The sequence below is a fragment of the Camelus bactrianus genome, chromosome 32 (assembly GCF_048773025.1).
Source record: "Camelus bactrianus isolate YW-2024 breed Bactrian camel chromosome 32, ASM4877302v1, whole genome shotgun sequence".
Taxonomy (NCBI): Eukaryota; Metazoa; Chordata; class Mammalia; order Artiodactyla; family Camelidae; genus Camelus; species Camelus bactrianus.
Genome location: NC_133570.1, coordinates 18,221,441 through 18,235,248, shown reverse-complemented (window position 1 = coordinate 18,235,248; position 13,808 = coordinate 18,221,441). Strand labels below are relative to the sequence as shown.

At 54.3% G+C, this 13,808-nt stretch overlaps 1 protein-coding gene across 1 annotated transcript in view; it reads left to right on the top strand.

Moving 5' to 3' along the window:
* Nucleotides 1-13,519, top strand: part of MN1 (MN1 proto-oncogene, transcriptional regulator) — a 46,514-nt gene extending 32,995 nt beyond the window's left edge. Inside the window, exon 2 of the mRNA XM_074356804.1 lies at nt 10,456-13,519. Coding sequence (XP_074212905.1) covers nt 10,456-10,637 — 182 coding nt within the window. The 3' untranslated portion in view covers nt 10,638-13,519. The remainder of the gene's footprint in view (nt 1-10,455) is intronic.
* The last annotated feature ends 289 nt before the right edge of the window (nt 13,520-13,808 follow it).

Here is a 13,808-nt window from a genome sequence, read left to right as displayed (position 1 = left end):
TTGTGTGAACTTAGAGAAATGATATCACCTCTCTAAGCCCGGGTTCAGGGGTCGGCAAACTTCCTCTGTCAAGGACCAGATAGTGAATATTTTAGGTTTGTGGGTTTTTACAACCTCTGTCACAACTCCTCAGCTCTGTAGCATGGAAGCAGCCATGGACAAAATGTATACCTTTGAGCATGGACGTGTTCCAATAAAACTTTATTTATAAAAACAGACGGTGGGCCGGACTTACCCCCTGGGTGGTAGTGTGCTGACTCTGGAAGCTGTGAAACGCAGCTAAGAGAAGCTGCCAGGGAGGGATGGCTGGTCCAGTGGGACCAGAGTGCTCTCAGATGATTGTTTGCTTTGGGGTGGGATCCGATCCCCCCACTTCCTTAGAGTTGGGGAGCATAACGGACCTTGTCCCCAACTAGAGAGTGTGTTTCTAAGTCAAGTGTCCTATGCCAAGGACAGAATGGATGACGTGCAAACCTCATTAATTTTGCGGATTCCTGATGCCGCTGCCCTGCTCAAAAGCCTTCCTTGGCTCCCCTTTGCAGGAACAAAACCAAACTCTTTCCTGGGGTCTCCAGTCCTCCATGACTGACTCCATTTGAGCTTTGCAGCTTCCTCTTCCTCCATGTCCCCCAGGCCCTAAATCAGGGTCCCCAGGCTGGCTTCTTGTTCTTCTGAAACAGTCATAATGGGGTTCGGAGCACACCTGTGGCTTCTCTCTCTTTTTTCCTGCTTGTTTTCTTCCCCCTTGTTGTTGTTTTTAAATGGAGGTACTGGGGAATGAACCCAGGACTTTGTGCATGCTAAGCATGTGCTCTGCCACTGAGCTATACCCACCACCGCCCCACCTCACTTCTCTTGATGCAAAACTTTATGGTCACCCTTAAGGCCCCAGTACGTCCTCTCCTCTGTAGTCTTCCCGGATCCCCACCTGTCCCCTGGGTCCCACTTTGTGCTGCTCTGCCCTTACGTGTTCATTAGAACGTCTCTCCACCAGGCTGGGAGCTCTGTGAGCTTAGTGCCCACCACACAGCTGGGGGCACGTGTCCCGTGGTGATGCTTTAGCCTGTTGTCACGCTGTTATCACGCTGTTATTACCGTCTAGAGAACTCCCTCCTACAGGCTGTCCCAGGCCCACGTTTGGGGAAATGATGGTGACTGGATATTGAGCATCACCTGGGTACCAGGCATTTCATCCTTTCTCTGCAAGGCAGGGATGACCAAACTCATTTTTTCAGGTGATGAAATGGAGACTCGGGGAGTCAAAGCAGCTGATTGTGGGTCATAGAAACCGGCAGTGACAGGGTTGGCATTTGAACCTAAGCCTCTGTCTCCAAAGTGCACGGCTCTTCTGCCACCAACCCCTACGCAGAGCCTCTCCTCCAGAGGCAGGGGCACTATAGGAAGTTACCTTGGTGTGCAGGCCTCAGCTCCCTGCTGAGCTGACAGGGGAAGATCACAAATTCCCACAGACCCAGGGATGGGCGAGTTGGGCAGGTGTCCCCCCCAGAACCTCCACCCAAAACAGCAGCGCTTCAAAATTTTTTTTTAAATTCAGACTTGTCACTGAATCTGGTTTTTCTTTCAAAGGGCTGAAAGCAATGAGGTTCCAAATTCTATAGAAATACGTGTGTGTATTTGTCTTGTTTTAGAAAGATGACAGTAGAATGGCTTATTGCATGCCAGCAGAGTGCCAGGAGCTCAGCAAGATGTCAGCTCTGGTATTAGATTGCCTCTAGTGTACAGTTGAGGACACTGGGGCTCAGAGAGGAACAGTCTCCTGCCCAGAGCCACACAGTACTGGGTCCAATGTCCTGGGGGTGAATTGTGGGTGAGAAGGTGAGAGAACAGAGAGTGGGAAGGGCTATGCCAGAGACAGGGCTGCAGAGAGTCTCAAATATAATAATCATGTAGAAATACTATTTTGGGGGCATCCTTGGTGCCAGACAGTGTGCTAAGCACTTTGCTTGCATTATCACTGGATCCTCCCAATGGCCTTATGATAATAATACTGTCTCCATCCCCATTTCATGGATGAGAAAACCGAGGCTGGGAAGAGTTAACATCCCCCAAGCCGGTCCTGAAGCCCGGCGCTCTGGACTCGCCGTGCAGTGCTCTCCCTGCACAGGCACCCCTGATGCACCAGCGTGGACACTGTCAAGAGGAAGGTGCAGGCTGAGGGGTGGGCTCACAGCCCCCGAGCCTGTCACATCTGGGCAGCAGGCAGGCAGGGAGCGGCCCGGGGGGCGCACAGGGCTGCATCTGTCACAGGTCACTAGTCGCGTGGCCGCAGGCGCCAGGAGAAGGAGCCCCATTAGAGGCGCTCAGGCTGGGGTGAGGAAACAGCCCCATCCACCCTATGGACTTTGGCCCTAACACACCATCCTGGTGTCTCCTCCTTTGGGGCTGGGGAAGGACCCTGGAATGCAGCCCCCCCGCCCCATCCCCCACCCCGCCCCCAGCTCTCAGTAGCCTGGTCCCGGTGATGCCCTCGCTGCTTCGCCTCAGTGGAGCCCTCAGCCAGTTCTCAATCTAAATGACAGCTGCCCTCAGCCAAGTCAACTCCAATTAATTTCCGAGGCTTCCAGGGGCCTGGCTGAGCCTCTCACCAGACTGAGCTGCCCCAGCGGCTGGAATGAGGCCCCCTCTTCACCCTTGTGGGGCCTCCTGGTTGTTGGTGGGTGCCCCTCCCCGCCCCCCAGGAGCCCCCATGCGTGCCATGTGCTGCACCCCCGTCACATGGGGCTGACGTGGGACCACTCCACGGAGAAATCGCTGACTGGGGGCCTCGGACTTTGTCCTTGGCTGCTCCATCTCCGGCGTCGTTCTCATCCCATCTGTGAGCTTCGGGACCCTTTCCGCAAAAGTGAGAGTGTTGATCCAGAGAGAGGTGGGGAGAGGGAGGTGGAAGGAGAGGGAGGGAGGGGAGAACAAGAGAAAAGAGAGATTGAGCAAGAGTGCAGGGAGGTGGGGACGAGAGAGAGAGACAGGGAGATGAGGAGGGAGGGGGTGTACCTGCTACTTGGCTGGGACATTGTACTTTTTCATGTGACTTTGGCATCAGACAGGCCTGGGAGTGACCCTGGCTCTGCCACTGGCCAGTTGTGTGACCATGGGCCAGGGAGGTCCCGTCCCTTAACCTCAGTTTCCTCCCCTGTAAGACGACCTCGAGTGTCAGGCCCTCTCTCCCTGGGTGTTGGGATGGTCCAGTGAGATGGGCTGAGGCCCGGCCACATAGGGAGCCCAGGATCAGTGTATCTTAGTGTCCCTTGCTTTGGGAGGGCACCTGCCTCAGCCTCCTGCCTTCATTGAATGTAAAATCTGATTGTGCCAAAGGGATAGAAAAAATCGGGAGGGTTGTACATCCACTCACCACCATTCAGAGAGGCCCAGAGAGGCCCAGAGATGGGGAGTGAATTGCCCAAGGTCATACAGCACGCAGGTGACGAGTTGGGATGGGAATGGGAACCATTCATTAAAATATTTCACCAGTCCTTTTCAGGTGCCTGGTGTGTGCCAGGGGCCAGCAGGCCAGCAGGGAGCCCCATGGGCTGTCTGCCCCCAGGGCCTCCATCCAGGCCAGGCTCCTTGGATCTTTGCTGGGGGAATGTTATCCCTTTCTACAGATGGGGAGACTGAGGCTTAGCAAGCTGAGCTCATCTGAGGTCATGGAGCTGGTGAAGGGTAGAGCTGAGACCCAGATGGAGGAGGTAGGATTTGAACGTAGGTTTCTGAGCACCCCAAAGCTGCCGAGCATGGGGAAGGAGAGGGGTGGGGATCTGGATTTCCCACCTTCTTGCTCGGCTGGTGGCTGTGTAGATGTTTTTGTGCCGCCAGACATCTGGCTTAGATTGGCTGTTCAGGCCCCTGAGGCTGGAGTCTGTGAGTCCCCCCAGACCCTGTCTGCCTCTCTGAAGGAGGGGACATGACCCGGGGACTGAGTGTGGACAGGCTGCCAAGGTGGGGTCCTCCTGTGGGTTGTGAGGCTCTAAGGCTTCCTGTTGGGGTGTGGGGACCAATTCCACTGGGGTTGGGTCCCCCACGACCCCAGTGGTGGGTTCCTGAAGATGGGCGTTAGTGCTGCATTAAGAAGCCTCAGACTGTACTCACCCCGGGACATGACTCTCTGCTCCTGCTCTGGTTGCTGGTGGCCTTTACCTGAGCACCTGCCATGTGCCAGGCACGACAGAACCTGATGTGACTCGGCAAGGCCAGGGTGCTGACCTGATCCTATTTCGTAGAGAAAGAAGCTGAGTCTCAGGGAGGAAGAGTGACTTGCCCAAGGCCAACCTGCCGGGAAAAGTGCCAGGGACCAAGACGCGGACCCTGGTCATCTGACTCCAAGTGCCCCCATGCCATTTTCCATCTTTGGTAGCCTGTTACTGAGGGGCTGGGATCTCAGGAGCCCCTCTGCCAGGGTGAGATGTGTCAACATGTCCCTGCAGCCAGTTTGGCAGTGGCTGGCAGTATCATTACTACTGTGGTGGCCGGGGGCGGGGATGCCATCTGCAAGCTGGGGACGGGGGCACAGACCTCAGAGTAGGGGCGCTGCAGAAACGTCACCACGAGGCTGACAGCCAGGTAGATGGAAGGAGTCAGCAGAGGTGAGGAGGGGAGGGTGTTCTAGGCAGAAGGAAGATCAGGAGCAGAGGGGCAGAGGTGGGGAGGGTCAGGGCTTCGTTGAGAGACTGTACAGTGGGCTCACTGACAGATGGGGCTGAAGGCCCAAGAAGGCAGCAGACCAGGTCAGGGGAAGCTGGGGACTTTATCTTGGGGGTACTGGCGAGCCATGGAAGGCTTAAGCAGAAGAGAGGCCTGCTCTGGTTGGTGCTTCAGAGTTTCCCACCCGGCTTGCAGGGGAAAGTGAACATGTGGGCCTAAGAGGAAGCAGAGAGAAGCAAGGTGGTTGCGGCAGGCAGGAGTGGGGGCCTGGATCAGGGTGGGGGCAATGGGGCAGGAGAGAAGTGGGTGGGTTTTGGAGGCAGCCTCTTCCCTCCCTGGTGCCTGGACTCCAGGACTGGGGAAGAGTGATGCGCAGAGCCAGCCTGCGTGCATTGGCCTGGACACTCTCAGAGTTGGGGAGTCGGAGCTAGGCGTGTCTGGGGGTACATGGATACATCTTGGGGGATCTAAGGGACTCCCAGGCTGCAGGACGGAGGTGCTGAGAGGAGGTGGCTCAGCCCTGTGGCTTCCACGCTGGCCTGCCTCTGCTTCCAGGCCCAGCGGCCCAGCCCCCAGCTGAGTGGCAGCTGTCACAGACACTGGCGTCTCCCCCTACCAGGTCCAAATAAAGGAAAAACCAAAATACATTTCCCTTTGTCGGAATCCGGAATCCGGGGAGGGTGAGCCGGGGCGAGAGGCATTCGCTATTGTGTTCTGGGGCCCACACTGCTCCTTACATAAGCTTTGAGTTAAAAATACGCACGGAATTCTAATTTGCCTGCTCTGCCTGGGATCGCACCCCGGGGGCCCCCCAGCCTCGGCAGGCAGGGGGCAGGGCAGGCCCCTGACACCCAGGGAGAAACTGCCCCACGGCCCAGGGCTGGCACGCGGCAGTGCTAGCTGTGATCGGCGCCTGAGCCCTGTGCTGCTGAAGCACAGGGAAGAGCATGAGGGCTCATTGTGTGTTAAATTTTTCACCCTTGTTATCTCACTTAATCCTCCTCGAAGCCTATGAAGGAGGTTCCCATTTTACAGCCCAGGTTAACACCTGGCTTAGGCCACACCCTGGATTAGCACTCAGGGAGCCCCTGATCTGGGTGCTTTTGGGAGACCACCCTCGACCCCCATAGCTCTGGCCTTCTGGGGGACAGAGAGGAGGTGGCCAGGCAGGAGTCCCCTTCCTGAGGGTTCAAGGACAGAGCAGTGGCTGTGGGTACCGCGGAGGCAGCACTTTAGCTGCTGGTGGGAGGTGGCAGCTGGCCCCCCGCTGAAGCTCCAGACACCTGAGCACGTGGCTCACCCGAACTGGAACCCCGTCCCGGGACAGAGCAAGACGGCAATAAGGCCTGTTTTGCTGACTCTACAAAAGAAAGAAAGACAAGGAAACTCAGCCGTCTCCGTGAAGCTAGCAATGAGAGGTCCCCAGGTAAACAAACTCACATCTTTTCCCTTCTCCCTTCACCCGAGCGGTGGCCAGCCGAAGGGTCACTCAGCTGTCCCCGTTAGCACTCCAGCCAGCCGTCCGGGCCCTCTGGGTCCCTGCAGGCCGGTCGGCAACCACACAGGCCAGTCCTCCTGGCGTTGGCAGGAGTGCGCTGTGTGCTAAGCACTTTACATGGATCATTTCACTTAATCCTCGTAACTGCCTCCATGACGCCCAGTCCTATTATTTCCCCCGTTTCCTAGGACTGAGGTTCTGGGAGCCGAAGCGATGTGTATGAAAGTCCCGTGCTCCGTAAATGGTAGGCGATCATTGTCAAACCCCGAAGGAAGAGTGGAATTCGTCTGTTATTCACGCGGTCACTTTTTTGGCACCGGGCTCGAGGTTCTCTCCTTCCCTTCATGGAATTTACTGCCCCCTTTGTGGACCGAGAAGCGTGGAAGACAAAAATCCTACGCGGTCTTGTGTTGGCAGGGGGGTGAGCCGGAAGCAGCTGGTACCCGGACAGTGTGATACCGAGTCTGTGGCATTCAGGGGAGGGGTGCTAGGAAGGGGCTGGATGGATCAGCCAGGGCTTGAGCACATGGAGGAAGGGTGGGAAGAGTCTTTGAGGGGAGGAAGAGTGGGGCACCCCAGCTCCAGGCCCTGCCCTTGTGCATGGGGAGTCCGGTGGTCCAGTTCTGGCCAATGGGGGGATGACCTTAAAAAGCACCCCACTGTCCATCCTTGCTGGGCAGGCACACCGTCCCATCCCATGAACCAGAAGACCCTCATCTCAGCCCCTGTGCTGTCCACATGGGGTGAGGCTAACATCCCTGCGTCAGGGATCAATCCCCACATGCATGATGGCCTCAGCTCTTTCTCTTATATGGTCTCCCTGAACTGCCTTGAGCCAGGCCCACAAGGAATCACTGTCCCCACATTACAGATGAGGAAACTGAGGCCCTGCAGATAGGGGCAAGCTGTCCAGGATGGGGCATCTGGGATTCCATCTCGGCCTGACCTGCAGGGAATCCTGGGCTATAAGGAGAGGGCTGAACCCAAAGCAGATGACCTGGCCTCAGGTGACCCCTGGGCAGCTCCCTGCCCGTTGGAGCCTCCGTCTTCCCATCCGTCAAATAGGGATGAGGGTCACTTGAGTCAGCACACAGGCCCCAGCTGAGCTGAACAGGCCAAACCCGCCTCCCCACCGTGCAGCCAGTCTGATGGGGGAGGCCGACAGCCAACAGTGGGAAACATGACAACACCCGTCGTGTTCTGCAGTGTCTGCCAGTGCCGGGCGCTGAGTAACTCCAGGGTCCCCCCCAGCCCTGGGAGCAGGGCGAGGGGGCGGTTTTATCTCTGGGTCCTGGTGTGGGGGCCGGCATGCCTGCCGCCCTGAGGAGCAGGGACCGAGGGCCCAGCCCGAGCTAGGGCAGGCCCCAACTTGAGGCGGCTCCTGTGGGACTGATTTATCGGCAGCCACTCGGCAGCCCAGGGGAGCCGCATCCCTAGGGCATGTTGGTTCCCCCCAGCTGGAATGAATCCGGCGGGAGGATGAGTTTGGTCATGCTTGGGTTGTCAAGAACTGAAGAGTAATATTCTCTCCTAAAAACATTTCCCGTGGATACCAGACTCACTTGCTTGTCCCAGGCAGAGGCTGGGGAATCCTGTGCCTGTGTTCTGTGACGTCAGGCAAGCCCCTCACCCTCTCTGAGCCCCTAGAGCCCCCTCTAACGTGGGGAGAAGGGTCGCCTGGCTGCTGGGCTTGCTGGGGGTTGGAGTTAGATAATACACGGAAGTGTTCAGCTGTGTGCCTGCCACACCCTCGTTAAATCCACCCCAAGTAAGACGCACAGCTCTCTCTGGTTTTGGTGCACGGCATGAGTGTGAGTTGTCTGTAACTTGGGAGTAAAGCATCTTTAGGAAATTTGGCCATTTGGAGAAGTCTGGAACCATTACTGAGTAAACCCGGCTCCATAAGAGTTCTGGTCCCCCTCTGTCCCAGCACGTAGCTCAGGACACGCCAACTTTTCTCTACCTTCCTGGTGCTTCAGCCGCAGAGCAAGGGAGCTGGGTGTCAGGAGCTCACGGCTGGGTCTTATCTTTCTTTAGCTGTGCAAACTTTGGCAAGGGGCCTCAGTTTCCCACCTATAAAATGGGCACAGGCACTGCTGTGTCACCTCCTTGAGATAATGTGTGTAAGGTGAAGTAAGGAACCCCTTTCAGAACCTCTCTATGTCTGGTAGATGCTCCCCTCTCTGCAATCTGGATCTCACAAGGCTTGGAACAGAATTCCTTTTGGGGGTTATTAGGCCTAGCGTGTCACTGGGAGCAAGGCAAGCGTGGGCTCAGGAGCAGAGGTGAGAGGGCTGTGGATCTGCATTGCTGGAACCTAGGGCCCTCTGTGGGCGAGGGGGCCCTGAATCTGCTATCTTTAGCTTCTTGGGGTCACAGCATCCCAGCTTCACCACTACTAACCAACTTTGAAACCTCAGGCTCAGAACCTCAGCTTCTTCGTACACAAAATGGGCAGATACTCCAGTTTCATGGGCAGAAACATGGCCAGCTGGCCAGTCTCGAGGAAAGGACAAGGCTTGGAGGCTTCTAGATGGCTGCAAGGACTCCCCTCCCCAACCCTGGACACTCATGACAGTCCCAACAGCCCTGTCTGGGGATCTCTCTGTATGTTAGGATGTTACAAGGCCTCGAGGGAGACAACTTTACCAGTGAATAGAACTGAGACTCAGAGAGGGAAAGTGTCCACACATTGGTGGGGCTGGGATTCAAGCCCCAGTTTGTGACTCCAGAGTGATGTGCTATGACATTGTCTCCTGGCCTCACCATCAGATGCAGGAGGAGGTGGAAAACGGTGCCTTGTTTCCTGCTGGAATCTGCAGGCTTAGCACCGTGCCTGGAACACAGGAGGGACTCAGTGAAGGCTTATTCACTGAATGAAGGAAGGAAGGAGCAAAGGAGAGAATCTTCCTCCCCAGCCCCAGCTCCTCCCAAGAATGCAGGTCCCAAAGCTGGGTGTCTCTGGGGCTCCAGGGTGGGGGCCCCCAACCTAGTTAGTCATGGCCCGGCCTCGGCCGCCTGGGCCCATCCCTCTCGGAGGATTTTCTCTGCAGGCCGTGGCTCAGCTCCCGGGGGAGGCCTCCCCCCTGATCCCAGAGGGCAGGATGGGCGGGGTAACTCCTGCCTGGCACAGGGCCTTGGCTGGGCTTGCACAGTGTGTTGAGGAGGGCGGGCCGGTCATGGAGTTCAGTATCTGGGTGTGCTCCCTCTGCCAGAGCTGGGCCCCCACCCCCAATTCCAGCTTTTCTCATGTCCACTGAGTCAGAAATTCACTGTCAGCCCATCTTCAAACCCAGCTCTTCCCCTTCCTGGCTGTGTGACCTTGGACAGGTCACCTCGCCTCTCTGAGAGTCAGGCTCTGAAAAAGGAGTAAAGAGAATAATCACCAACATACATTAGGCCTCAGAACAGAACTATTGATCACTGTTATTGGTAAATTAACAGTCCTCTGAAATGACTGCTCCATTCTTTCCCTGCCTCAGAACTCCCAATTCTTGGTCTCTTCAAATCTAATTCATACTAAGGTGTGAATGGTTGTCAAATTTCTTTCCTCTTAAGTGTGTCTGACCCAAGCATTGCCATGATCTGTGATGTTTCTGGTGCTGTGTGAGTAAAAAGAAATGTAGGGGATTTTTATTGAGAGTATAGAAGAGGAATAGACTCCTTCATCCCTATCACCTAAAGTCCCTTTATGCAGCAGCTGGGGATGGGCAAATGGCACTGGTGTGGTTGGGGAGTCCACACTCTTAGTGTGTACTGCTCTGAGCAGTTTGGCATTGTGTAAGGAAGGTCTGAACACACAGCAGGCCCTTAGCAAATGTCTATCTGGAGGATGACAAGAAAATGGGCTGTGTCCTAGACCTGGACAATCCTACCCTCCCCACTTTCACTGCATCCAGTGAACTCCTACATATCCTTCAATGCCCAGTTTGGATGCCCCTCCTCCAGGAAGCCTTCCCAACTTAATTCTGGTCCAGTTAATCTTTTAGGAACTCTAGTCCATCAGAGATGGACAGACCCTGAGTTTATCCTGCCTAACTCTCCTATTTCCCAAGGGGGTGGGGGAAACAGACCCAACAAGGGATCTTCCCTTGGTTGAGGTCTCACAGCCCAAGTCAGAGGCAACAGCAGGAGGATTCAAACCGAATATCTTTAGATCTCCTTAGACCATCTTTAGGCATGAAAACAGGGTGTGGACACTGCCTCTCTGCTCAGGCCTCTGCCACTCTACCCCCTATTAGGGCCTCCCACAGAGGGGAGCACACAGCTAACATCCTCTCTTCCTTCTTTCTCTGCAGCCCTCGACCTTCCTGCGAACAAGGCCTCGGCAACCCAGCCCGGCAGCCACTTGCAGTGCCTGTCTGTCCACTGCACAGACGATGTGGGCGATGCCAAGGCCCGAGCCTCCGTGCCCACCTGGCGGTCCCTGCACTCCGACATTTCCAACAGATTCGGGACATTCGTGGCTGCCCTAACTTGAATTGACAAGAAATACCCTCTCCCCAACCAGGCCCTTCCCTCCCCCATCTCTCTCCACTCCCCCCTCCACCAGTCCCCAACCCCCACCCCACCCTGTTAATTTGAAAGGGCCACTATTGCTGAGTGGATGATTTTTTTTTAGGTTGGTACCTGCTTAGTGGCATATGGACCGGAAAGGGTTAATTTAAAGGGAAAAAAAAACCTCAAAAAATTTTTTTAAAAAAGAAACTCATCTGCCACGGTATGTTACCAGTGTTAACCCTTCTGCAGTTAGCAAACTTTTGCTGAAGCCTTTTTCTTGCTAGATAATTCCCACTTTTCTGTAATCTTGGCATACGGTTTTTAGATGACCTCTTTCCTTGTTTTATTTTCGTGCTGCTGTATGTCCAAGTATTGTTATTTCATAATAAGACAAGAGTTGCTTTCCTTTTTTATTCTCTTTTAGTCTTGTTCCTTCCCATCTCCCCCTCCCCCTGCCTGTTTTTTTTTTTTTTTCCCCTTTTCCTTTTTTGCTTTGTTCACTGCTTATTAAAATGGAAATCCTGGAGAATAGTAGTTCTGGAATATTGGCGGGTGAGAGTCAAATTGTCATCACAATATTATCTATTGACACCCAACTGTCATCAGTCAGGCAGGAGCCAAACAATTAATGCCCCCCTTAGGTATTCCGCCTGGGATTTTGTTTTGTCTGTTCCCTAAGAAAATAGAGATATATATTTTCGTTCCTACCAACACATGCTCAGCCTTCAGCTCCGTTCTCTCTTCTGCGGGAAGCTGCCTTTCACTGCGATGGAGGTGATGACGTGTCCAGCCCGCTCCGCGGGAAGGAGCCGGAATGTTCGACAGTGGTGTTTTCTCTCCTTTTCTGGGCCTCTGCACAAATGCCCAGACGCTGAATTTTCACGCTGTGCCGAGCAGCCCTGGGCCGCGTGGGGATGGTGCCCGTCCAACTTACAGAGTCTCCGGGAGCTCCAGGCTGTCATCCCTGCCACAGCCGGGCCGCCTGCGTCTTGGGTGCTGGAGTTGAAGGATCAGTTCTCAGCCCTGACCTTTCCTGATTTCTGTTCCCAGCCAAGCATCAGGGGAAGAAGGAGTGGAGATGGGTTATCTCCCTGACTTCTCCCTTTCCGTCTCCCCTCCAACCTGCACAGCCCCCAGTCCCTGGGAGGGACCAGGCTTTTGCCAGCACTTTTCCAGGCGCTTGTTGAGTGAAGGAGCCCCCAGGCTCAGCCTGCCAAGCCCCCCCGCCCACCTTCTCCATGCCTGGGTGTATTCTTTGCAGGGGTTTGCAGACTTCTAAGGGCCTGAGGAGGGAGAAAGGGACTGTAATGAGTGACCTTGATTCTTGGGTCTTTTTTGAACCCCAGAATTCCACCCCCACCTTCCTTTTGATTTAATCTCACCCTGTTGCAAAACCAGAACCACGTCCCATGTGTCTCGTGAGGGAATAACTTCTTTGAGCAGCGGTGAGGGAGGGCTGGGTGAAGAGGGCGGCGGAGCAGGGCTCCTGGACCCAGCTGAGGCCTGTTACCTGGTCGCCTCAGGGTGGTGGTCAGCAGTCACGGTTGGGGGGGGGCGCCCAGCGTTGTCAGGGGGCGGGGGCATCTTTGGGTGCTATGGATGACTCCAGAGGGCTTGTATGCCTCATGGTGGGTGCTGGGGGCATGCAGATTCCAGGGTGGGTCAGACAAGAAGTGACTGCTATCACTTCACCCAAATGGGTAACTCTTCTATTTTATTTCAGTTTCTGTTAACGAGCATCTTACTAAATGCTCCATTTTGAGCCTTGCGCCCCCTCCATCCTCCCCTGCTGACCCTGCCCCATGTCCCCAGAGTTTGCAGACCCGGCTTTTTTTTAACAAGTGACCTGAAGGCTTTGGGCTCCCCATACAACACCCACATTGTTTATTTCAAAGAACTTTTCAGCAAAGGGAGAAGAGCATCCAGAAGAATCTTGCTCTTTCTAGTCCCTCCTCCCATCTTTCCTTCAGCCAGCCCTCTTGGCTCGGGCCTGAGTCTGCACGGTCCAAGGTTCCTGCATGGGCAGCCTGAGAAGGGCTGACCCTGGCCCCCACAGAGCGCAGGCAGAAGCAGGCGGTGTGAACCGATCTGCGAGAAGGTGGGAGTTGACTCAGTTCCTGGGTTCTGCCACCAAAGGAGAGAAAAGGGGAGGGAACGTGCCCCCTGTTACGGGCTGCAGGCGCGTCAGTCACAGTCTGAGCAAAACTCCTCACCCCTCTGATTCCACAATGTACAGCTGTTTGAGAGCTTCATCCTTTTATTCCTCAAACAGGAATGATTTCTCCTTAATTGCTTAAGGCCGGGGAGCAAAGTGTCTTGACTTGTCTTTGACTTTTCTTGTGTTGAGTCCATCAGCACACGACCATCAGCTCGTGGTCCTGGCAGCCTCAGAAATCCCTGAAGTTTTAAACGTTCTCGCTCCCCACGACCCCAGAAAGGAACAGCTTTAAAAATAGCCTTAAGCAAAAGGATGTTATTTCATTAAATTTGGTTTAATGGAAAGAATAAAAGCAAATTAAAAACACACCCAATCCACCAGACTCCAAACACTGGTAATCGGTACTGCATAGCAAACTCTTCGGGAAAGAATATGAAAACGTTATTGCACATGTAAAATATGAGAACTTAACTCTGCTGTGTGTTAGGCAATCCTGTAATCTTTTTTGACTCTTAAAAGAAATTCATTTCTGAAATGCTTGGTTGGAAGACTGTGACAATAGCTCATGAAATTGAGTGTTATTTTTTTCTTTCTTTTTTAAAAAAAATATGTAAAGTGCAGTCTTCTGTATTCATGCATATTGTATATACCTGTATATGTTTTCCTGAGCAGCTAAATAACAATAAATATGACGTTAATGGTGACTGTGGTACATTTGTGGGCGGGGTTTGCTTTATTTTTTCCCCTCCCACCCCTCCCCTTTTCCATGGGTCTCTTTAAATTCCGTGGGGGATGGGGTGTCGGTCTGGATGCTGTAGTGTGTGTGTGTGTGCATGCGCACGCGCGTGTGTGTACATGCATGTGTTGATACATTCTGAGTTGGGTCATCTGAGAATTTCTCTACTCCACACTATTGATACTTGGACTGGGTAATCCTTTGTGGCAGGGGAGGGGCTGTCTTGTGCATTGAACGGTGGTTAAAAGCTGGCCACC